Here is a 22,784-nt window from a genome sequence, read left to right as displayed (position 1 = left end):
TATTTTGTAAGTAAATTCGAAACAGACATGGAAGCCAGCATCAGGAGCATGTGCAAGAAATTCCATTTGTAAGACTTTGAATAATAACCTCGCTGCCCTCTTAAATAATTTTAAATATATATGCACAAAGGTAGTCGCCTCACACAAAGCAGTTTCATAAGCAGGTATGCTAAGGACTCCCAGTTCTCATTCAAGTTAATGGGCGCATGAAAATTGTTCGCTGTGAAAGTCAAACCACGTTTTATAGGTTTGTCCATATGGGAAGTTGGGCTTGTTTAACCCAAAGTGTGAATTCAAATTAAGTTATTAAAACTGCTGCAAGAGCTGCCTGGGCATTTTCGTAGTGCAGTTTAAATTGGGAAGAGTGAATTTAAGAATTCTGACTCAATTTCTGGTAATTTGGAGATTGCTAATGAGCATTTCTTTCAGAGTGATGCCACATCCCTGCTGCTGGTTACCTGCACTTAGGTTCTGCTGCTCCATGGCCCCCATCATTTCAGTGTTTATGGGGCTGTCTGCTTAAGCAAATAAGGGAAGCAATGCAGATTGAAAATATAGTTGTTGTTTGGTTTTTTTTTTTTTTCCTTTTGGCTAGGTTATTTCTATCAGTTTCCTGCAATATTCTAAGAAGTTCCACCAGCATAAATAAGTGGAAAAGAAGATGCGAAGAAGGAAGGAAAAGGTGGCTGCTCAGGCTGGCACTGACGTGAAAAAAATGCTTATGTGCATCAAAGCTGAGCGCCCTGAGGCCTGGAGGCTGACCTGTCCCTGCTTGCCTGGCAGCAGCAGCCCTTGCAACAGTGGTGGCCAACCCTCAGTTACTGCAGTCCACAAACCAGCAGGTAAACCTAAGTTATTTTATTGATATCTTAAAACACCGCAGCTAAAGCTACCCAAGGTCATACAGCAAAGTCCCAAGTTGTATCTAAATCAGTGCCAATAAGAGTGTGCATATTTTTAATGTTTTAATTGAAACTATCAGTTTTAAAGAGCTAGAGCCATGTGACTTTCTGGTGAAGATAAAAGTTTGGTTTGAGGCTCTGCAAATTCCTGGTAAGAGAAAAAGTCTCTTGGGACAAAATGGTTTGCCCTGGCTTGTTTTCTTTCCTTCTATGCTAGAGCTTCTGACATCCCTGTTACCCAACATGAGAGTACACTATGATTTCTAAGCATGTTTCCTTCCCAGTGTGTATCAGTGGCCTGGTTTCCAGAACTGGTATTTCTGTCAAGCATCATTAGGATGTGCTGCTTTTTGGTAATTGTTGCTCAGTAATTTGGAAAAACAGAAATATCGGTCAACGTTATTGTTACTTTTGCAAAATTAGAAGTAAAAGCTGCTAAGTAGCACTGAGGCTCAGCCAGGAGCACTTCCCTAAAAACGCTAAGCTTAGATGGTTTGGGCAGTGCAGAAGTGGCAAATAAAAGTCAGAAGTCTCTAACCAAAGCTAAAATATTAAAAGCCCAGCTGAATGTGCACAGAGAAGAGTGGCCTGCTTTTTCACAGGTCACAGCCCCGAAACCTGATGTTGCGGGAAGTTAGATAAAGATGTGCTGCTTCCTGCGGTGCTGCACTGGAAAGATACTGGTTAGAAATCTCTGTTTAAAGGAGAAGGAAACTGGACAAAGACCACTACGTTCTGCTTGCTTTCCATCATTTAAAGAAGGAAACTTTGCTGCTGGCTTTTCAAGGGCTCTCTTTGTTCGGTAATCTTGTTGCAGGCTAACTGTAAATTCTTGTAATGTCACTCCTAAAGGCAGCTATGCTTAGAGCATGGCTTTGCGTAGTTTTCATGTAATTTGACGTATAAAAGCAATTTGTTAAATAATTAGAATATTTATATTTAGAAATTAACTGGTTCAGCCAGGAGGGAGAATGGGCGATCTGTATGATAGCGAAGCCAAACAGGAAAACTAAAGGTGCGTTTTGAGATTTTGGGTTCCTTTTCTCCCTTTTAGGTATTTGGGTCAGACACTTAGTGATTATTCAGCATGATAAGGATCATATCTTGACTGGGGCCCAGACATACCACCGGAGGGTTCATAATGAGTCTTGTTTTTAATGACTTGTTGTAAGGAGTTTTGAACAGTTAATGTTTTATACAAACTTTATTGTTTGTATAGGGAAAATAGTGTACATTGTATGTGTGATGCAGTAGAATAAAACTTTGCACATAGAAAGTTATTCATTGCTAGCACATGGTAGATGTTTACAGAACTTTTCCGTTTAGTAAAAGAAGTGTCTCCTGATCCTAATCAGGTAATCATTAGACCCAGGTTTCTCCTATCGGACTGAGGCTTTTAAGTTAAAGAAGGAGACAGCTGACTTAGAGGCACTTCCCATTAGCTGTGTAGCTCACCCAAGCCCCTCTCTGAAGAGGCATGTGCTTTTCTGTTGATATAAAGAGAACCCGTGGTGCCTCCTAACCTAGATAACATAACTGAATAAATCCTTAAATTGAATAAATCCTTACCCATATCTTTAAAGTGTTATGGCTTCGTTTCAAGAGGAACTTTCTGTGTTTGACTTTTCAAGGTGAAAGTAAAACAACAACCAGAGCTTGCAAGGTGGGTGCAGCAGCCAACAATTTTTACTATTATTAAAAGTTCCAAAACTAATTTTGGATAAAAATGAACTTTTCATTCACAAGCTGCCAAGGTGCCGTGATTTGTGGTCACGCAGAGGTCAGCAACTTTGAAATCTCATTGCTTGAAATAGGTAGGCTTCAATTTTTTTGTAGTACTAAGCTGCGCTCTTAAACCTGCCAATAATCCATCTAGTGGGGATTCAAAACTTCTGCAGTTACCTCTTTTCAGCACTGGGTGCTACGTGAATCTCTCTGTGAGTTTGAATAGCAACACTCACTGGATCGTACTTGCATCACGCTTGTTTCTGTGACTTGTTATCTGAGATATAAAAGGCACGATAACAGGAGTCATCCTCATTCAGTTAGTGTCCTGGATGAGAGTTCAGAAAAACAGAGGTGCTGGGTTTTGAACCCTTAGGATCCTCTGAAATAACTGTGGTTATTTTGTGATTACAGTGATGCAGGGTCTCCCTACTCATAGCAGTGATTATTTTAAAAGTTTAGTGGAGCTGTTTTTGTTTTTTAAACATCTGCATGACAGCAGATTTCCTACTGAAGACTTTTCTGGCTACTACACCGTGTAAGCAGAAGAACCTTGTGTTGCAGGTATCTGTGCAGCTTGTTCCAGGACTGTTTGTTTTTGAGCTCCATCTGCTGGAATTGTGTCCCGTTTCCCACATCTTCGGTGTTATTAAGCTGCCAGGTTTCACAGGAATTGTCTTAGATTTAAAAGAGAGTAAAGAACAAAGGTCAGATTGGAGGATTGCTACTGAGTTGCTGGTCCTTTTGTTTATGGAATCAACATAAAAATTGCTTGGAGAATTCAAGGCTCAAAACACAAAATGATTGTGAGACTGAGGAGGATAAATGTTAGTTCTGCTTTTGTTTAGAGAGTTAGTTTCTAGGTGTTTTATAGAGATTTGGATTAATCAGGTCATAACCTATTCAGTTCTGTCTTAGTAAAGATTTCAGAAATAGGTTATGTACTTCACTCGTTTTTCTGAATTAGGTTTTTTCCCCCTAATGTCTGTTGTTACTCTGTAACTGAGAAAATTAGCAGCATTTTCAATATTTAATTAACTTTTTAAAAAGCTGTGCTTTCCCATTGTAACTCTGTTTCTAGTATTTCTGAATATTTAAGGACGGAAGGGACCACGATGAACATCTAATTTGATTTCTGGAGTTCCATTGTTCCTTAACAAAAACGTACCGCAAAGAATAATGCGCAAAATTGGAAAGGAGGGCCCTGCTGTGCAAAACCACTTTAAAACTGTTTAAGTAGTCAGAGGCTTTCATGGTAAATTATATGATGACTTCCTACAAGCTCTCTTTGTAAGAAGCACCAGTTGTGTTCGATACACACAATGTGTATGTGTAGAATTAGGACTGCCGCCAGTCTTTGGGTGCGGGCACCGGTGCTGGCAGCAACTGTAATCCTAAAGAACAAGCACTTCTCTGGAAGAATGATTCCTTCTCACAAAGCAACCCACCTACATTGTCCTTTGCTTTAGCTGGAAGGCTAATACCACCTTCCTTCTACCTGTCCCATGGTAAATGTCACTGAGGTAGAGTGAGCTTTGTAATGGGTTTGGGTATACAATAACTTCAAGTACTTCCTTGCTGTCTGCCTGCCTGTTAGCAATATTTTGTATGATTGCAACTTTTTTTTTTTTTAATATAGCAAATTTTGCCTGAACTAGTTTCCTGGTGCGGGTGACTCTCCAGTTTTACCTCTGTCTTGGGGACAGGGGTTGGGAAGAAGAGGTGGAGAACAGAGAAGGCACGAGGGGTGATACTAAAGATAAATGCTCCCTAGGCTTCTGCATGGGACAGAACAGCCAGCCTGTTCTCCATGCAGGTTTAGGTTTAGAGGGGTACTCTGCATTTGGTGACAGGTTCCTGTAAAACAGAAAGGTAGCCAAGGCATCTCTTGGCTGTTGGGCTTTGCCATGAGGTGGGCAGGTGCTGCCTTAGGCTGGTACTGAAGTGCCATGGTTTGAGGTCAGACCTGCAGAGAATTGGGCGATTCAGCACCGAAGGGCTCTGCTGCTGTGCTCTGAGGCTAAAACTGGCTGGTACGAAACTCTGTGCCACTAGAATAAGTTGGCTTGTTACTACCATTTCTGGAATGGCAAGTAATTTGGATTTAAAAGTATTCTGCAGTAATCATGGTCAAACCCCCAGTGCAGCTCACCTCTGCTCCTGGGACAGAAGTGTGCCGTTGTTAGCACAGACCCAAATTCTAATTAATATCTCCGTAACCCAAACATGTTGTTCTGATTAGCCGCTCTTTGCCTAGGCATTTCTGCGCAGCCTGCCCTGTTTGAAACCCTGCCTTTTTCTGACTTCACTTCCTGAATCCGTTGACAACACTCACAGCCAAACAAAATACATGTTCACAATGCTGTTATTTGCAAAATATTCCCTTGTGAGTACAGCTGGGGCAACAAAAAGAGAGTTTCTCTCTAAATCTCAAAGAGAGCTGACTTTTCCTTATAAAAGCGAGGCGCACAATGCATTAGGCAATTTTAATCTCGAGTTAAGTAGGTGTTAAAACTTTACATTTCACCACATATAAACGCACGCATGTCTTTCATTACAGTCATGTGTATTGATTACCCAGCGATCTGGTAATACGCGAAGAGCGCCGGATTTTAATCTCTGCTGAAGGGAACCAAACCAGGCAGCAGCAGGCTCGCAGCCCACCACGCTGTGTACAAAACAGCCGGAGGCGATGCCAACTTTCTTTGCCTTGTCTCGGGCCTGATCCTGACATGAGGTCTAAGAAAGCATCCGTGCTCTGGTGCCCCTCATCTCCTTGTGGCTGTTGGGCACCAAAACCCACCTTGCTTGATGGCAGATTGTCTGCGGGGCTGGACGGAGCCCAGCAGCCCTGCTACTTGCTGATGTTGTGCTGGTGCCACGGAGCGTCGTGCTGGAGAGGGACGGGACGGAACCGCACCGCCAAGTGTCTGTGCGCGCGTTAGGACGGGGTGGAGCTGACTGTCACTCAGCTGTGTTTAATTAACATAGTATTTTATATAATGTATTTATTTTTTTGCGTAATTAGGTGATTAAGCAAAATGCTTGCTAGTAACATCTATTCCATAACCCAGCACTGTTGAGTTAAGCAGGCACCTTTGCAGGTAATTAATCTCCTTGCCCTGCTTATTTTGCTAGTTGGCACTTGCTAAATCCCTGTAAAACCACACCCAGCAGTGCTGTGTATTATCCCTCTGCTGTCTATTCCTACATATGGTCAAAATCAACTTACCTTCCGGGTTGCTGACATCAGCAAAATGTACTCTTGGCAAACTGCAGTATCCTCCTAGTAACCCTTTGTTTGGTTGGTGTTGTTACAAGCCTATTCCTCTGGCAGCAGCAAACAGCATCTGAACGCTGGCCTACCTTGACACTCGGGCTGCGACGTGGAAGGATATTACCACCAGACAGCTGAAACAACCCCTCACACGATAAAGTTCATATAAAATGTCCCCCTCCACCCTCCCCTCCCCACCCCCACCCCCCCAATTAAATCTGTCAGGAGAGAGAGCTCTGCGCTTCCTGTAAGGAACTGCTCTCTGGACACACAGTAGCTGCAAGTTTCAGGGTATCATTTTGGTAACAGTAAAGGTAAACATACACAGTTATCTAGTCATTTGGAGAAGTGACTTTAAGCAAGACTCACTTCTGTTGAAATTATGCCTATCTGTATTTTAAGGAGGGAAAAAAAAAAAAAAAAAAAACATTAAGACTGCCTACCCTGAAAAGTTAATATCGTTACTTCTATAATAACTTTTACTATTTTCTGCCTATCTTTTGATGGCATCTTTTTCCTCTTACTACTTTGGCCATCAAGCAGGAAAACATCTGCTCTCCCCTCAAGTATATACTCGTGAAACAGGTACAATGTTCTGAAAAATCCGGCACCGAGATCATTTCCCCAAAGAGTTCAGTAGTATGTGTCTAAGGTATATATTTACATCATTGTACTAAAAACCAAACCAAGCTTTTATTTAAACTATATAGGAAGTGCCAGAAAAGTTCCTCTCATGTCTTTTCATTTCCTGCCAGGCAGTTTTCCCAGCTTTCCTAGTGCTAAAAAGTTTCAGAGTTGCAGTAACACCTGAAGGGAAGGGATTTCAAGGTACAGAGAGTTACAAAGTTATTTACTGCTGACAACAGCATTGTCACAAATATTAACAAAGATTCTCTCTTACCTTGGAAAGAGCATGTAGCGATAAAGGTGACCATTCCTGAAGTTTTGAGGTTTGTTGTTTTTTAAAGAAAACAAACACAGCCTCTTGCCTGATCCTGCTGAGGGCATTAACTTAATGAGAGGCAGGCAGGAGCACAAGCAGCCGCTATGAGTTGTGGAGCAGCTTCCCACAGCGGCCGCCCCTCTGCGCTCTGCTTGGAGTTCAAGTCAGCTGCCTCAGCTGGGCCACCGGGATACAGCAGGCGATCCGCTCAGGTTAAGATTAGTAACTACAACTTCAAGACAAGTCAAAAAGTTGTATTTGTGTAGCGCCCGGGATCTGTTTTCCCCCCCCTCTCCTCCTCACACGTTCTCCAGGACATGCCTGTAGTTACAGAGTAAATTTAACATAATCCCTGCCCTTTAGAGTTCAGCATAAAGGGCATTTTCCCAACTCAGGTACTGGCAAAAAAAGTGTGAGGAGGAAATGCATTTTAAGTATTTTATTTTTTTCTTAAATATAATAGAACCTTCTAGATTTTTTTTTCCAGAAACAGAAACATTAAAAAAATTATACTTTATTACAAATGGTAAACTCAGAGTGCTAAAAAAAAGCCTCTTATTTACAAACAATACTGGGCAGCGCCCAAATAAACAACATAAAAATAACTTACAAAGTCATGAAGTAGTTTATTGACATTAATCAACTTTCATAAAATAAAATAAAAAAAGATATGTACATACACGATTTACTTGAAGGCAGGCAGAACAGTTCTTTTTTGTTTATCAGCCTCCCCACAAAACCTCCCTCCCACTTTTTTTTTTTTCTTAAGGAATACTACATAAAGCAATCTACAGTTTCTATTGCAGTTTAACCTTTAATACTGAATGATCATCGAATGTTAGGTCCATGCAGGTCTTGGTCAATGTTAAACGAAGATCTGACGTCTCTGAGCAGGAACAGCACTTCTCGGAGCGGTGCTGGCTGCTTCGCCAACTCGGGCTGAAGGCTTGCCAGTCTTTCCACACATGCGCTTTGCAGAGCACAGGCAGGACTCAGCCTTTCAGCTCTTACCATCAGCTTCACGCATCTGCCGCTTCGGGTCTGTCGTTGAGTTATACCACAATATCACAGTTCGCGTTTTTTTTTAAAGCCAGTCTCTTCAAAACGTTTGCAACTGTTGTGTGAGCATTAGCTGGCACCCGCTGTTGACATGGTTCATGACCTTCTGCTTAAGCTGTGCAACCTGTTCTCTGAGCATGTTGGCAGTGGATGCCAGCTCTGAGTTCTGGGCTTTCAAAGTTTTCACTTTTTCCTCCAACCTGGCAATCCTTTCCAACTTCCTTTTCCGGCACTTGGACGCGGCGATCCTGTTTCTCATGCGCTTTCGCTCGGCTTTGATTCTCTCCTGCGACTCCATGTCGATGGGGGACAGCGGAGGGGTCTCCCCCGGCATCTCGGGGACAGTCTGCGGCTCCTCCTTCAGAGCCTGGAGCCTGGGGTGCTGCACGGGCATCTGGGCGTTCAGGTGGTGCTGCGGCGCGTAGCCCATGCCGTTGGCGTTGTAGCCGGGCGCCGAGCTGAGCGCGTTGGGGTTGAAGTTGCTGAGGTTGGCGTAGACGGGGGGCTCGCTGTGCAGGCCGGCGTTGAAGCTCCCACCCCCGCCGGCCATGGAGGACACAGGTGCCATGCCCCCGCTGACGGGCTGGGCGGCCGAGGTGACGCTGGGCAGCGTGTTCTGGTTGTGCAGCTCGGCCAGCGCCCGCACGAAGCCCTCGGCGAAGCCCTCCTGCTCGTCCGTCACGTTCTTGGGGCAGAGGAACTGCGTGGGGGTCGGCGTGGTGGTGATCAGCCCGTTGCTCGACTGGATGATCAGGCGCTCCAGCTCGGGCGAGGCCAGCTTCAGCAGGCCCACGTCGGGCGAGGTGAGCAGCTCGGCGCTCTTGTTCCGCAGGTGCGGCTTCAGGTTGCTGCCGGGGTCGGCCAGGTTGAGCGTCATGCTCTGCTTCAGCACCTTGGCGTTATTGTATCCGTACCCGCCGCTCTCCGGCGGCGCGTAGCCGCCGCTCAGCGCGTCCTCGTAGAACGTCGGCTCCATCTTCGCGCTCATAGAACGCAGCCGGGAGCGCAGCCTCACCCGCAGCCCGCCCGGCCGGGCCGCTGCTCTCCCTCCTCACCGCTCCCTCACGGTCCCCTCACGGCTCCCTCACGGTCCCCGCGCGGTCTCCTCACAGCGCCCGGCCCCGCGCTGCCGCTGCCGCCGCTGCTGCTTCCCCCGCCCGCCCGCGCCGCGCTCTGAGCCCTGCTGGCGGCGTGCAGCCCTTGGCTTATCAGCGGCCGGCCGCCGGCTAAAAATAGCCCATGATGTCACCCCGCCGCCTCCCCATTGGCTGCCGCCGCCTCTCCCCGGGGGGGGCGTGGCCCCGGGCCCCGTCGCCATGGCGACCCCGCCCCCTAGAAGCTTCGGAGCGCGCGCGGCCGCGGGGCAGTGTGGGCTGAGGTAATGCGGTGGTGCGGCGCGGGGCACTGTGGGCTGACGTAGTGCGTTTGAATATCTGGTTACCGCCGCCCGCCCGCGCGCCGCGCGGGTTGGACGCCGCCGGGCGCCTCCTCAGCCGGAATATACCAACAGCGCCGCCGCCACGGGGGGGGAAAGGGGGCACACCGCCTCACTTCTCCCCTCTTTTCCCTTTTTCTCCCTTCTCCTCTCGTCTCCCCGCTGGTTGCAAGGGGCGCGCTGCGAGGTGAAACCGCTCGCACCGCACGGCCTGGGAATTCTTTACATACACACCACACCACCCCCCCCCCCGCCCTCGCCTCCGAGTGGTACAGCCCCCAGGCGGCGCTGAGGGGAGGGGGGCGCTCACGTGACTTCCCCGCCGCGCCGCGGCCGCTTCCGGGCAGGGGCCGGGGCGGGCAGCGGGAGGCCCCGCCCACAGCGCGGGGGGGGGAGGAGGAGGAGGAGGGGGGGGGGGAGGAGGAGGAGGAGGAAGGGGCGCGCGTAATGAAAGCTGCGGGAGCCCTCAGCGGTGCTTAGCGCCTGCTGACGCCTTCCTGGGGTCTGGTGTGAGGCAAATGGGGGGGTCGCAGGGCTCCCTCAGGGGTTGTGACGGGGATTTGTGCCTGAGGCGGCTCCCCAGCGCCCCGGGTGAGGGGGGAGCCCAGCGGCCCCTCAGCCCCTCGCTGAGGTGGAAACCCGGGAGGAGCGCAGGGCCCGGATCTTCGCTGCAATGAGGCTTCTGAATAAAGATTTTTAAATAAAAAGTTGGTTTTTCCAGGTTGGTGTCGCTTAGCAAGCCGTGGCAAATCGCCCCCTTTGAGTCCTGTGTCCCCTCAGACCAGTAACCCCAATGAGAGCTGTTCAGCCAGCTGTTGGCATCCCAAACTTGCCCAAATTTTGTCTTTCTGCTTCCTCTGTGCCTCAGCTCTGTCCTAGAAAGCCGGGCTCAGGAGCACGCTCAGGGCGCCTTTAACCCCTCTGACCCCATAACCGCCCGTCCTGCCCAGCCCCACCGGGGTCACCCCAAATCCTTCCTCCCTTCACTGGGCTGGGGACACCGCTTGAACTCACTCAGCCGGGGAGGGTTTTACCTTTTTTTTTTTTTTTTTCCTTTAACCCCCCACCCCTTCTAGTTTTTCACTTCCTTTTACAGAAGTGCAGTTTCAGGACCAGACATTCCAGTTTGCCGGAGACGTGTTGCTGCCGAGGCCCCATCGCTGTGGGGGACACCCGTCAGGCCACTCATTACCTTAATTGCTACTCGCTTAGAGGTTACCTGGCCGAGGCTGGCAACAGGCAGCCAGGTCACAGAGGCTGAGCGGAGCAGGAGAGCTCTGAAAGCAAAGACCAGGTTTTGGGTTCCCTGTCCCAGGGTCACCAAGTGCCACAGGGAGTTCATCAGGACTTGGCCCTGTGCTCAGGGGGACAGCGAGCCTTCATGGCCCTTAGCCAGGGAGCTGGGAGTTTTTGGTGACTATGCCCTGATTTATTAATCAGCTATTACTTTAGGGCTCTTACCCCCCCCTTCCTGATGTCCTTAAGTAAATTCTCCTTCAGTGGTACGAAGGAACACTTACCGACCCATCTATAAACCATCGCCATTTACATGTCTCAATAAACTAACTTGTGGGTAGGGACTGGAAATCAGCCCCCGTCTCTGCTGCTGTGCGAGGCAGATGCCCTGGCCAGCAGTAATGCAGATTTTGATTTATAAAGTTCTCCAATCAATCAATACAAGACCGACTGAGGCAATCAGATAATCTGAATAATTAAATGGCTTTTCAGGGACAAATTAAAATTACTTACGCATGCTACGTCCAGCTAAATTATTTTTGGAGTCCAGGAATAAATAGGTTGGTTGTTTTGTTTCAGGCCTGTATCAAGTACTCTTGGCTTATTTCTAGACCATTTGGGAAAAAAAAGAAAAGTATAAATGGTAGTTTTACTATTTTTGTATTGGAAACAGTGCTCGCAGAAGGAAAACACTTCCATGCAGATTTTCTTTTTTTAAACTTAAATGCATTACAGCATCAGAGGAGTTTCCGCAATATTTTTATTACACAAATGATTCTCTTCATTTATTTATTTTTTTATTCATTTCACGCTTTCAAATGCGATATCCTGCCTCACCTCTGCATGAAGTGAGTAAGAGTGGGAATCCGTGAACCTTCTCACACTGCTTTCCACTTGCTTGAGGAATTGCTACGGAGCAGGTCTCCCTGCCGAGGGAGGGGAGGGTTTGAGGAGTCAGAAGGAGCAAGTGTTTCTCTTTTATTTACTCAATCAGAGCACAGTAGAAGTTGTGAGTGCGAGGGCACGAGGAGCAGGGTTTCCTTAGGGTTAAGGTGAAGGAAAAATAACTCTCAGGTGCTCCCGGTTCCTCCAGGTGTGTTTTCAGAGCCGGTTCAAATCCGCCGTCTGCAGCGCCAGAGGTGTGGCAGAGGTGCCCCGCCGGCCGCCCCCAGCTTCCGCCTTCCTCGGCCGCTCCTGCTGCTCTTTGCCCTCCCCGTGGCCAGGTGGAGATCCAGGAACGGGGTCTGGCTGCCAGCTGAGCCCAACTCAAAACATTTATTTGAGGCTTTGAGGCAGAGGTGGGAAGATTCGGGCTACGAGAAAAGGAGGCTCTGAGCTTGAAGTGAAGGATACCAAACCCAACTCCGTAAAACAGAAGGCTCATCCCGAGCTGGTCTTTTCTGTGCACATGAAAAAGGCTCCTCAGAACCATAAGCACTTGTAAATGAATATCGTGTCCATCTCCTCCACCCTCCATTAGTCATCGCATAACCAAGCTATATGCGTTCAGTCCTTTTCATCTTTCTTCTTGTCAAGCCCTTTAGCCTGTCCCCCTCACCTACTCATCCCACCAATCATTTTAATTAATCTCTGAATTTCTTTGAAACTACTAGTTTGTGGAATGGAGGAAAATGAGTAGGTTAGGGAGACAAGATTGTGAATGATGGAGGTGGGGCAAAGCTCGGAGACTTTGCAAGACCTGTTGGGTTACCTCTGGGGCAGGACAGCAACGCTGCCTGTAAACATAGAGAGTGCAGGAGTAAGGGAGGAACTACTAAAAACATGTATTTTTTTTCGTTTCCTTAAGAACGCTGTCTGAGCAATTTGAACAAACTTTGGATGTTTCATGTGCAGCAAAATACGAGTGAAAGATTTAATGAGATTGTCTCCAAAGTGGAAAGGGTGACCTCCTGTTTACCCAATAGCTATCTATACTAGACTGCTTGGTATTATTTCTTTTTACGTTCCCAGATAGCTTTATAGAGGACTGGAGACGTCACTGCAAGTTCTCAGAAGTATATTTACAAATAATTAATGAACTATGTTTTTGTTATTCAAACAGCTGTGTGCATTTGCATAATTTGTGATGAAAAAAATGTCCAAATGGAGGTTAACTACATTGTTTAGAGATGAGTCTGAAAGGGACCCTAAGGTATTTTCCCCCTTGCATTTTAGGGTGTTAAAAACCTAAATGTCACACCATTAATGCCTTCGTGTTCATTCCTTCTGTACTGTAGTGTGCCCGGTGCTCTGAGAAATGGAGAGCTGTGCAAAGTTCCCCTCCCGTGGAGCTTACAGCCAGAAAAATCCTCTGTGCACAACCCAGGCTGGCAGAATGGCAGCTCACCCGCAGTGGGAGCCCAAAGAGTGCAGTGGGTTTGAAGGTAAGCAGGAGAGGAGGGAGGACGTGTGGCATATGGGAAGCAGACGGCTGCGCTCGGCGCTGTGGGCTGGCAGTACGAAAAAAAATATAACATACAAATAGAAGCCTGCTAATGCTGAGTGCTGGGGAGGCAGATGAACACCTTCAAAAAGATATTTGCTGTGTTTGAGGACAAAGATCCCACTGGAAGTATGTGTTTGTTCAGGTTCAAATTGAGGCAGTTTCACTGTGAAGAACTGAAGATGGCTTTCTGGCATTTTGATATTTTTGTAAACATGTATTAAAGTCAGCAGTGACAACAAAATGTGTTGATTTACGGTTGCCAGTTGCGACTGAATGCCTCGGAATAACCAGATTTAACCACTGAGAGCCCTGGATAGGATAGGTCCGTTTTGCTTTGGGTCTCAGAACGATACAGAATGCTTGGCCTTTTAATTAATAAACAATCTGGCATCCCGTCAAAGTTGACACCTCACTCTGTCTTAGCAGCTGCTGGAACAGTGGGCTCCTGGCAACCTGGGATAAAGCAGTGCTTGCAACAGGAGAAGGAAAGGAAGCAAGTCAGCGTGAGACCAGAAATGCCTAGCGTAAAGCACCCCAGAGCACAGGAATTTCCAATGAGAAATCAGCCTTTCCTTCCCTGTGCTGTGGGGTCAGGTCTGGATGTGGCCAGCAAGTTGCTGAGTATCACCAGTGGTTGGTGGCTGGCAGACGTCAGGACTCCTGTCTGAATCTGAGGGATGGTTTTCGCTCTGACAGTGGTAGCAATAAACAGGGAAAGCACTGAACAGTGAAAGTAGGTCCTGCAGGTTGCTCCTTCCTAGGGATTATAGTGGCAGAGCCTGTGGGGAAGTTTACAGAGTGCCTGCTCATGTCATTCAAATGGAAACATTCCCTCTGGATGACAGTCATTTGAGTTGGAGTCATGGTGTGGGAGCAGCCAGGGTTGCCAAAGAGCTAAGGAAGGCACTGCGGGGAGGAAAGGGCACGTAGGAGAAAAGGTAGGATGATACCTGAAAACACAAACAGAATTAAAGACTTCGGTTTAGGAGAAGGTGCTGCTGGACTTCTCCTCCTCCTCAGTCCCATCTGATTAGGAATAAACACCCTGATCTCTGGTCGCAGCTGACATACCACAGGGTGGCTGCCTCGCTGCTACCAGCCAGGCCAGGCCGCCCCGGCCCCTCAGGGTGGAAACGCCCTCAGGGTCCTCCCCACAGCAGCCACTCTGTGGCTTCTCCTCTCAGGAGAAGAACCAGGCAACTTAAAACCCTCAAAACTGCACTTTTTGCCTCTTTCATTCAGTAAAAATTACAGGCAGCTGCCGACCCTGCAGTGCCTGTGCCTTGCCTTGTGTCAGAGCAGAGGTGGAGATGGGAAATGCTGTCCAGGCCTGGTACTGATCCCTGCCCGAGCTCTTGCTTTTTATAGCGTGTTCAGGAGCACTGCTCACATCCATGCTAGAGGAAACGCTGCGTGAACAGCAGGCAGTGCACTTGGCAGACGCGCTGGTCAGCTCACAGGACTGTTTACACAGTCTGTTGAGAACATATGAAACACATAAAGAGCCATAACATTTGAATATATTAGAAACAAGCTCATGAGATCAAGGAAATTTTTGAGGATAAAAGGGCAATAATAAAGCAAACGCCTAAGGGCTGTGATGGCTGCTAATTGAAATTCAGCTGTTTTTTTGTTTGTTTGTTTGTTTGTTTTAGGGAGCACAACTAGAAAGACATTCCAAAACTGGCTGCGTGGTATTTAGAGATCTGGGTACCAGCTGTAACGTGCACATATTTGCAGAGACTTCTGTTCAGCCAAGAATGGGCTGTGGGCTCAGGTAAGTCATGTGAGAGAGGTTAAGCACACGTGTTGTAAGAGCTAATGGTACAGCACAGCCTTGTTCTCCATAAGCATGTTTTGTGCTGATGTTCTCCAGCTATTGCGTTCCTTGCAGTCAGTGTAGGAAAAGGCGTGTGGCTGGCAAAGCTGCAAGCCCGGACAAAGAAGTTCTGGGTGTGGATGCTTACAGCCTATTGCCAGGTGCTTCAAATAGGCATTTATGTCAAAGATCTGAGGTCAATTCAACGATAGCCAATTCCAGCCCTAGATGGTTATATAAATATTAATACGAAGAGTAATACATTTCACGTTTATGTTCTTGGTCTGCAACGCATTTACCTAACCCTGTAGCAGCAGTGGTGGGGAATATATATCCCATCAAGACAACCAAAAGAATTTACAAGGTGAAGCAAAAATATGTTCACCTCTTTAATGCTGCCTGACAAGTAGAATGAGAAGTAATTTTATTTTCTGTGTGCCAGTAGAGAAAAACAGGAGAACCCAGTAAACTCAAATGGGATAGAACCGCAGCTTTCCCTGGTTTGGCCTTCATGCTGAATGACCTCAAGTCACTTTTGGATCTCTGTGGCTTGGTTTGCCTGCCTGTAAAATGGGTATGACGAGACCAAGGCTGTAGTAAAGCATGAAGCTCTATGTGGAAAAAAATGCCATGCGAGTGGTATGAACTACTTTTATTTCTAAAAATGCATTAAGAAAATAGGTACAGAAAAGGAATGGAATTTCATCTGGAAGAATATCTAGCATTAACTTACTGGTATAAAATATTTGTTACTGGCCCTGCCTGCTTTTAGGATATCAATCATTGACATTTTTATTGGTTCGTCAGCCTTGTAATGCATTTTGAATCTGACCCAGAACTCTGTAGAGCATACAGTGACTGGCACAGTTTTATGCCATTTTCACTCTCTGGTCACTCTTGACATTTTGACCAAATAGTTTCTGTCTATCCTGCTGCTATGGACCTGATTTTTATTTTTTTATTATTTTTTAATTATTTTTTTAATTGTTGTTTTTATTTTTATTGTTTTCTTTCCCCTCCCCACTTCATTTAGAGTTCTTGCTATGAGAGCTTCTGACAATGGTTTGGAGTTGTTAATGTCAGAAATGCTGTGTAGGAGGAAGTATTACATGTCAGTTTCCCAGAAGGGGGTAGCTGAGGTACAACGACCAACACCTCTCCAAAATTGCACAGTGTGTTTGAAGAAAAGGTCTTGATACTTAGTCCAAAACTTTGACAAGAAGATACCATGTGAAACACGGGAACTCCTCTGAATTTTACACCCTTTGGGGAAGAGGGTGAGTGCAACAGCCACTCCCTGCTCTCGTGATGGGGCATCGCTGTGGAGGTGATGCTTACAGCCCCTTTTACACCTCCATCAACACATCTGCACCTAAATGTTCTTGCGTGCTTTTACGTCTGTGCTATGTTTTAAAATGCATAGCAATGGTATTTAAGGAAATCCAAGGAACAGATGTAAATCAGCACAGTTTACTACGTCATTAGTTCCCCAAGTGCTTTGGGCCGGCTCTGCTGACAAAAGAGGCAGTCCTGCCCTCTTCCTGCTCCCACGCTGTCCCCTCCCTTGCGCTGACACAACCAGGAGGTGAAACGCGTTGGGAAATGCATCCAGTTCAAATCTTACCCCAGCAAAAAGCCTGAATGGCTGGGGAAGGAGAGATTTGCTTCTGTGCAGGGTGTCGCCAGCATACGCCGGATTAAAGTCCTCGTGGAAGCACCACGTTAGTGCAATTCACTGCTCTCCCTGAGAGCCAGGAGCTTTGCTAGCTTGTCCCAGCAGCTCCTGGCTCAAGGAGAATTGTGCTGCAGCTGGAAACTCAATCAGGCGGCTTTCAAAGCGTTTCATTCATACGTGGTCCTCAGTTGGGTCTTAGTGCACCTTTACTACAGGCAGTGGTGCTCCAGAAGCCTGTCAACGCTGCTGTCAAACAAAGGCTCGTCTCAAGACTGTGTGTTGTGTAAATAAACCTTGTGCCTAGCAGGGTGTCACCGAGTTAATGTAAAGCCTGCAAAGGGGAGGGCGTGGGAGCAGCATGCCAGTGTGAACGGTCGGTTTTCTGCGCAGGATTGCAACAGGATTGCAACAGCCCAGCCTATCTGAGCCGCTGCACGTACTGTAAACACGTCTCGGCGCTTGAATTTGATATGGGTGGTGATAGAACAACATACCTGGCTGGGAAGTGGTAGTGGGCAGCGAGCTGTCGTTTGAAGGAAATTCTGCACAAATTGCAAGAGCAGTTTTCTGCTTAGAGTGCTGGTGCTTTCCGGGTGGCCCACGGGGCAGGCAAACAGGCAGTATAGATGTCAGCAGCCACTAAGGGGTTAAAGTTTCAGGGTAGGAAAGGGGGACATAAAAAATCCCATGAACATCAATAGCTGTGCTTTTATCTTTGTGGTAGCTCTGACTACTTTTTGCTTCTCACAGATCAGTGATCAGGGGACAATTGACAGCAGTAACCACACTGGTAAAAATACACAACTTTTCTGAACCAAACAGCATTTCGTATGCAAAGCTGCCTGCTAAAGCACATGCCCAGAGTGCTTTTTGAGGCCTCCTGGGAAGTTTTAGCAAAGATCAAGCTACCTTTTAGAAAGTTTTATCAAGCAAGTGCTTTGCTGTTGGCTTCAAAATCCTCTGTTGCTTTTTCTATAATCTTTTTTTTTTCCCCCCCAAAAGGTGATACAAACTGAAAGAAAATCTTCAGCAGAGCTCACTGCTCCCCCCACTCCCTTTTCTTTCCCTCCTTCCTCCCCCCCTAATACTGGGAGCTCTCAAAAATGTTTTAGTACCCCGGAGATTAAAACCAGTATCTTTAATTTGTATTTGTCTGGTAATAGCTCTGACTTTCACCGCCTTGTCCTCCCCTTTATTGGGAGTACATGCGTGAGCACTCCCTCTAATGTTATTTACGCCCTCACTGTCAGGTTCAATAAGCAGTTTCTCAGCAGGGCACCTTCCCACGTGAAGGAGATGTTTCCAGTTCTGGTCTGAGCTCCTGCTTCCTCTGTGTGCGGTATCTTGACAGAGCACAGCGGAGAGCAACAGAAATGAGCAGCAGTGGTGTCACTGAATCCCAGCTGATAAATGGAAATTAACTCTCGAACCTCATGAATCCGCTGGCAGCTGCTTACAGGGCATTTTATAGGTCTTCCAGTTGTGCAGGCTTTGCACAGATCCCATTTAAAGTTCAGGTATTTTATTAATAGTGGATCTGGAAACATTTAAAACTAGTACGCCAACGAACCTCCTAGGTAATATTGAAAAGGATGTGATTATGTATTTAAAAATACTGTGTGTAAATAGAGATATTGCTAAAGAGAATTAAGATAATTGCCCCAAAGACAAATTGGCAAGTAGCTGGGTAGAAATTAGAAATGTAACTGGTTTTATACCGTGGTTCCTAAATCTTACTGGTCGACTCTCAGGTCTAGTCAGGGCATGGCAAACCCCTGTTAACTCACAGAGCCAAGGGTTTCCCCTTCGTGAATGCATATAGATAAGTAAAATTTCCCAGAGCAGAGAGCCATGCTCGAAGTGGCCAGATTTTCAGTTTTGAACTAGAAGAGATACTTTCATTTTCAGTATCTCCATTAGAGCTGCTTTTTGTAAGGCTGGGAGTGTTAACTCCTGTGTCTGAGCCAAAATTCCAACCTAAGCAGAATGTACTCATCTAAATTTCCCTTTTGGTTTCATTTGGACAAGGTATTCTTCGGTGTAGAGTTGCTGTGTACTGTTACAGCAGTTGCTGTGTTGGGAGTTTGGGAATGCGCCCGCATGGAAGAGGTTACATAAAAACTAGACCATTATAATCTGAGAGCAACCCCTCAGTGTGATGATTAAAAAGAGAAAACGATTAGGGAAAACACATCAAAGAGTCTCCGTGAGAGTCCTAAAAGGAAAAATACTGATTATATTTGTTTTGATTTTGTCTTACATGAAGTAAAAGATGTGTGGTGTGTCCTGGGTCACCACCCTAAGGGGTGTGTGCTTAAAGACAACAGAATCAGACTCCAAGACTGCAATGTGGTTTATTTTGGTTGCAGGGCTGGGAAGATAAGATATAATTGTACCATATACTTAGTGGTGCTATCAATCTGATAGATTGTACTTCCATACACCTCTGACCGTCTTACCTGCCCTCTGCCTGCTAACTCCTAGCTTTCTGACCTTTCAAGAAACTTTCAACTGTGATTTATTTAAAGAGTCACAAAAATGTTTTCCTTCTCCCAATGTGCAATTCTCTCTGCAAGCAGACAGAAGCATGAGATGGGTAACATTGATTAGTAAAGCTGAAGTGTGCTACTTCAGGTTCAATAAATTGTGAATCTCAGAGGCTAAAAATTGTTTAGAATTCCTTTCAAGGTCTGGGAATAAGAGCAGACATTTATTGATTGATAGCCCCATTGTTCGCCCTCCACCAGATCCTAATACTGCTGTTTTAGAGCAATGCTAGATTCGTTTTTTAAAAGTTTGTTAGACTTGGTCTGCCCTGGGAACCATGTTAGAAAAGGTTTGAGCTAATAAAATATGCAAAATGTGGTTTTCGGGGTATCCTTTAATGTGGAAAGGGGAAGAAAGATTTTAGTCGGTTATAGCAAATCCAGTAAGGGAACTGTTTACTTACTGCTCTTACAGTTATTTTTTAATGTGCTTTTTCAGAGCCTTTCAGCTGGATTTAGTTCATGTGGACCAGCACATTAAATAATGTTTTCTTCTGATACATGTTTTTCAGTTGGCACTCTGACATAAGTGCTTACAGTCATTTTCTTTCTGGGAGACTGGCACAGCAGATCCCAGAGATCTAAAGGAAAATGAACAGGACACTGGAAAAAGTGGAATATAAAATATAATCCCAATTTAGGTAGGAATACCGCATCTGATTATTTTTTTCCCATGAGAAGATCTAGCATATATAAAATGATGTGGCAGTAAGATGATACGGCTTGCATACCTTTTCACTTGAGTGATGCAACCATCCTAAGAAAATGGAAGCCAGCAAAGCCTTTATACTATTCTACTGTAAATATTGTCTCTCTTCCCAAGTACTTGCGTGTAACATAAAACCACATCCAGTGTGTGTCTGAAGATGACAGAAAAGGTGCCCCCTCAAAATAATCATTTGAGGGTTATTTTGTTTCCACCTTGGGAAAAACACTGACAACGGTGCATATTATTTTCCTAAATAAACAAAAACGGGTCATAAAAAGTGCTAGGTACAGGGACATATTCCCTTTTTGCCAGTTAGGTGATATATTGATTTTGCTTCTTGTGCATCTTTGGCTTTGGCCTTTTCAGAGCCCTCCCAAGTTCAGGTCCAAGCTGCTGAAGTTGTCTTGTGCTTTTTGCTTTTATGAGTGTAAACAAGAGGCGGCTTGGAGCACAGTGTTCTAGGTGAAAGATCTGTGCATTTTCTTATATTTCCTTATATTCTTCTGCCATCTTAAATCGATGATATGTTGTAAAATCTACCTGTTTTCCTGTCTAATTTGGGACTCTGGAGAGTAATAGGTGAGTGGGTCAAACACGAGAAACAGAATAGAGAAATGGGTGTAGAGAGCAACATTTCATTAAGACCTTAAAGACCGAGAGACTTTTTTCTATGCCTGGGATGTCCTGCTCTTGTGCATTAGTCAGATTCTTTTTTGTTCAGATCAAAAGTCTAATCTTTTTTCCTTCCTTAAAAGAAAGATTAAAAAAAAGTCAGTCTGTTTATATTAACATGGAACTCAATTCTGATTCTGTTTTGATCTGATCTTCACAAAACATCAGATATGTTTGGAAAGGTAATAGAAGAGCAATGGCAAAAGCAGCGGTGGCAAAAGCTGTTGATTTTTTTGTTATTGTTTTTCTTAATATCAAAGCTAAAAATGTGGTGTTGAATTATATGCAGTATTACCGATTCCTGTACTCTTATAGCTATATAATCTAGAGTCTAGCATGCTTTATAAACACTCGGAATATAAGTAACTTATTAGGGTTAATTTTTTTTTCCCCTGCTTACTCTGTCCTGCCTTTGTTATTCAGGGCACTAATGCTGCACTGATGTAAGCAGCTATCTGCTGCATTTCTCATCATTTTATTCTTCCAAGTCACAGCAACATGCTGGAGGGAAAGCCATTGTCTATAGCAAATGTTCTTAGGTCTCTTAAGGGCATCCAAAAGACTTTTTTTTTGTTACAGAAAGAAAGACTTTTTGGTTATAGAAAGGCTGATGCTGTAAGTATTCATCCCACTAATGGGCTCATTGATTTGCGTTTACACTCTTTGCAGGTTGCATAGAGTCTCAGTTTGAGTGAGAGTTGCAGAATATATGCTGAATTCAAAAATTACATGCATATTTTAAGCTAAAACAAAGTTTCTGTGTCTGTGTTTAGGATGCTTCATCGAAGTGGTGGCTCAGAAGTAGACTGGCTGTTCAGTCTCCAGTGAAGCAGATGAGAAGTGCAATCGGTAAGCACTGTTAAAAACCAGGTGCATAAGTTTGAAAATGTTGATCCAAATCACATTATTATAAGTAGTGGGGAAATGTCATGACTTACTGAGATTAAACAAAGACCTGCTTAGAATCTTGTGACTTCAGCTCATAAATGGATTTCATCACTCATTACAGCTGCATAAACAAATGCATGTGGTATATATGCATGTTTTGTTTTTGGAAGTTGTTGTTTTTAAAATCCCCTCAGAGTTTTTTTAATTGCTCCTAATGAGCCAATGTTCCCCAGTTCTGGAGCAATGCCTCATGTACCTGCGCAGCACAGCACACTCATTGCTTTTAAGGGAATAGTTTGCCTGCTTTTCTCCCTTTCTGGCAGCTGAACTGCTTTGGCAAGCAAGTTATTTTAAAGGAGAAATTTACAATATGAAACCCGGTGTCAAAGCTTTTATTCCTTTTATGAAAATAGTCCTACCATAGTGCTCCTTTGGAGCTGTAGAAATGAAATCCCAGCCCCATCAGCAACTGGGGTAAGTCCTACACAATGGCTCAGCTCATACTGAATAAGTTTGTTTTTAATGCAACTGTTCCTGTTTTCTGTGTACTTGTTTCTCCTGATGTAAAGAATCATGTAAAGAATCCTAGAAACCGATGCCCTGTGATTATCCAAGTGTAATTAGTACTTCACCCATGTTTTCTTCCCAATATGTTGCAAGTGGGATGTGGCAAGATTAATCAAAGTTTTGGTCTCCCTGCTGAGGTTATTACCTGAAGGCACTAATGATGGCAATAGTTCGTGATGTAGAGCAGGTGCTTGTCATCTGTGGATTTAAAATGTGGTACAGACCAGAAGTATCAAATCATTTGGATGTCTCTGGGTTAAAATTCACTAAATTTGATTAAAAATTACACTGCTAAGCATTTTAAGCCAGGCAGTTGTCAAAGATTAACTTTGAGAAACTAAGATGGCAAAATCTAGGGGTAATCCCTAGAATTCCACTTTGCTATTTCCTGTTCAAAACTAGGATGCTGTGTTTATTCCTGGATGGTAGTGGCTGATTTTAATATTACTCTATAAATGCCTTTTTAATCATATCTAAAGGAAGAGAACTTTTTTTTTTCCCCAAAGAAAAATGTTCAAGACCATGTTTTTGCTGCCATTTTCTAGGAAAGGATTAAAAACAAATTCAAAAATAAACATTGGTGGGGAGAAATTGTTTGTTTGTTTTCCTATTTTGCTCACAGCCTCCTCTTCCTCCTTGAGAAAGCTAGAGCCAGGAAAAGTAGAAAGGACATCAATATGGGACAATTCATGGTCAGGGTGCTTACCCATATGTCCTGTATAGATGGATTTGGTGTGAAGTAGGTTGCTTTTAATTACATGTTTTATCTGTCTGGAGAGCAAAACAAAGTAATATAATTTGAGATCACTAAGGCTAAAATCTCTTTGCTTTCTGTCCAGCGCTCTTAATTTTTAATCAAATGGGGAGGAGTCTTAATCATGTGTG

The 22,784-nt window shown here is 45.0% G+C and overlaps 1 protein-coding gene and 1 long non-coding RNA gene across 4 annotated transcripts in view; one reads left to right on the top strand and one right to left on the bottom strand.

Annotated features, from left to right (window-relative positions):
* LOC137860572 (uncharacterized) overlaps positions 1-22,784 on the top strand; it is a 96,103-nt gene that overhangs the window by 16,174 nt on the left and 57,145 nt on the right. For all 3 annotated transcript variants that reach the window (XR_011099019.1, XR_011099018.1, XR_011099017.1), the window contains exons 3-6: positions 596-842; positions 12,815-12,961; positions 14,679-14,800; positions 21,218-21,293. This is a non-coding gene — a long non-coding RNA (uncharacterized lncRNA). The remainder of the gene's footprint in view (positions 1-595; positions 843-12,814; positions 12,962-14,678; positions 14,801-21,217; positions 21,294-22,784) is intronic.
* JUN (Jun proto-oncogene, AP-1 transcription factor subunit) lies at positions 7,272-9,096 on the bottom strand. The gene has a single exon (XM_068690950.1). It carries the CDS (start codon positions 8,892-8,894, stop codon positions 7,947-7,949), a length of 948 nt encoding a protein of 315 aa, XP_068547051.1. The 5' UTR covers positions 8,895-9,096; the 3' UTR covers positions 7,272-7,946.

Source organism: Anas acuta, chromosome 8 (genome assembly GCF_963932015.1).
Source record: "Anas acuta chromosome 8, bAnaAcu1.1, whole genome shotgun sequence".
Taxonomy (NCBI): domain Eukaryota; kingdom Metazoa; phylum Chordata; class Aves; order Anseriformes; family Anatidae; genus Anas; species Anas acuta.
The sequence above is the reverse complement of the archived record's forward strand: the minus strand, read 5'-3'. Positions and strand labels throughout refer to the sequence as shown.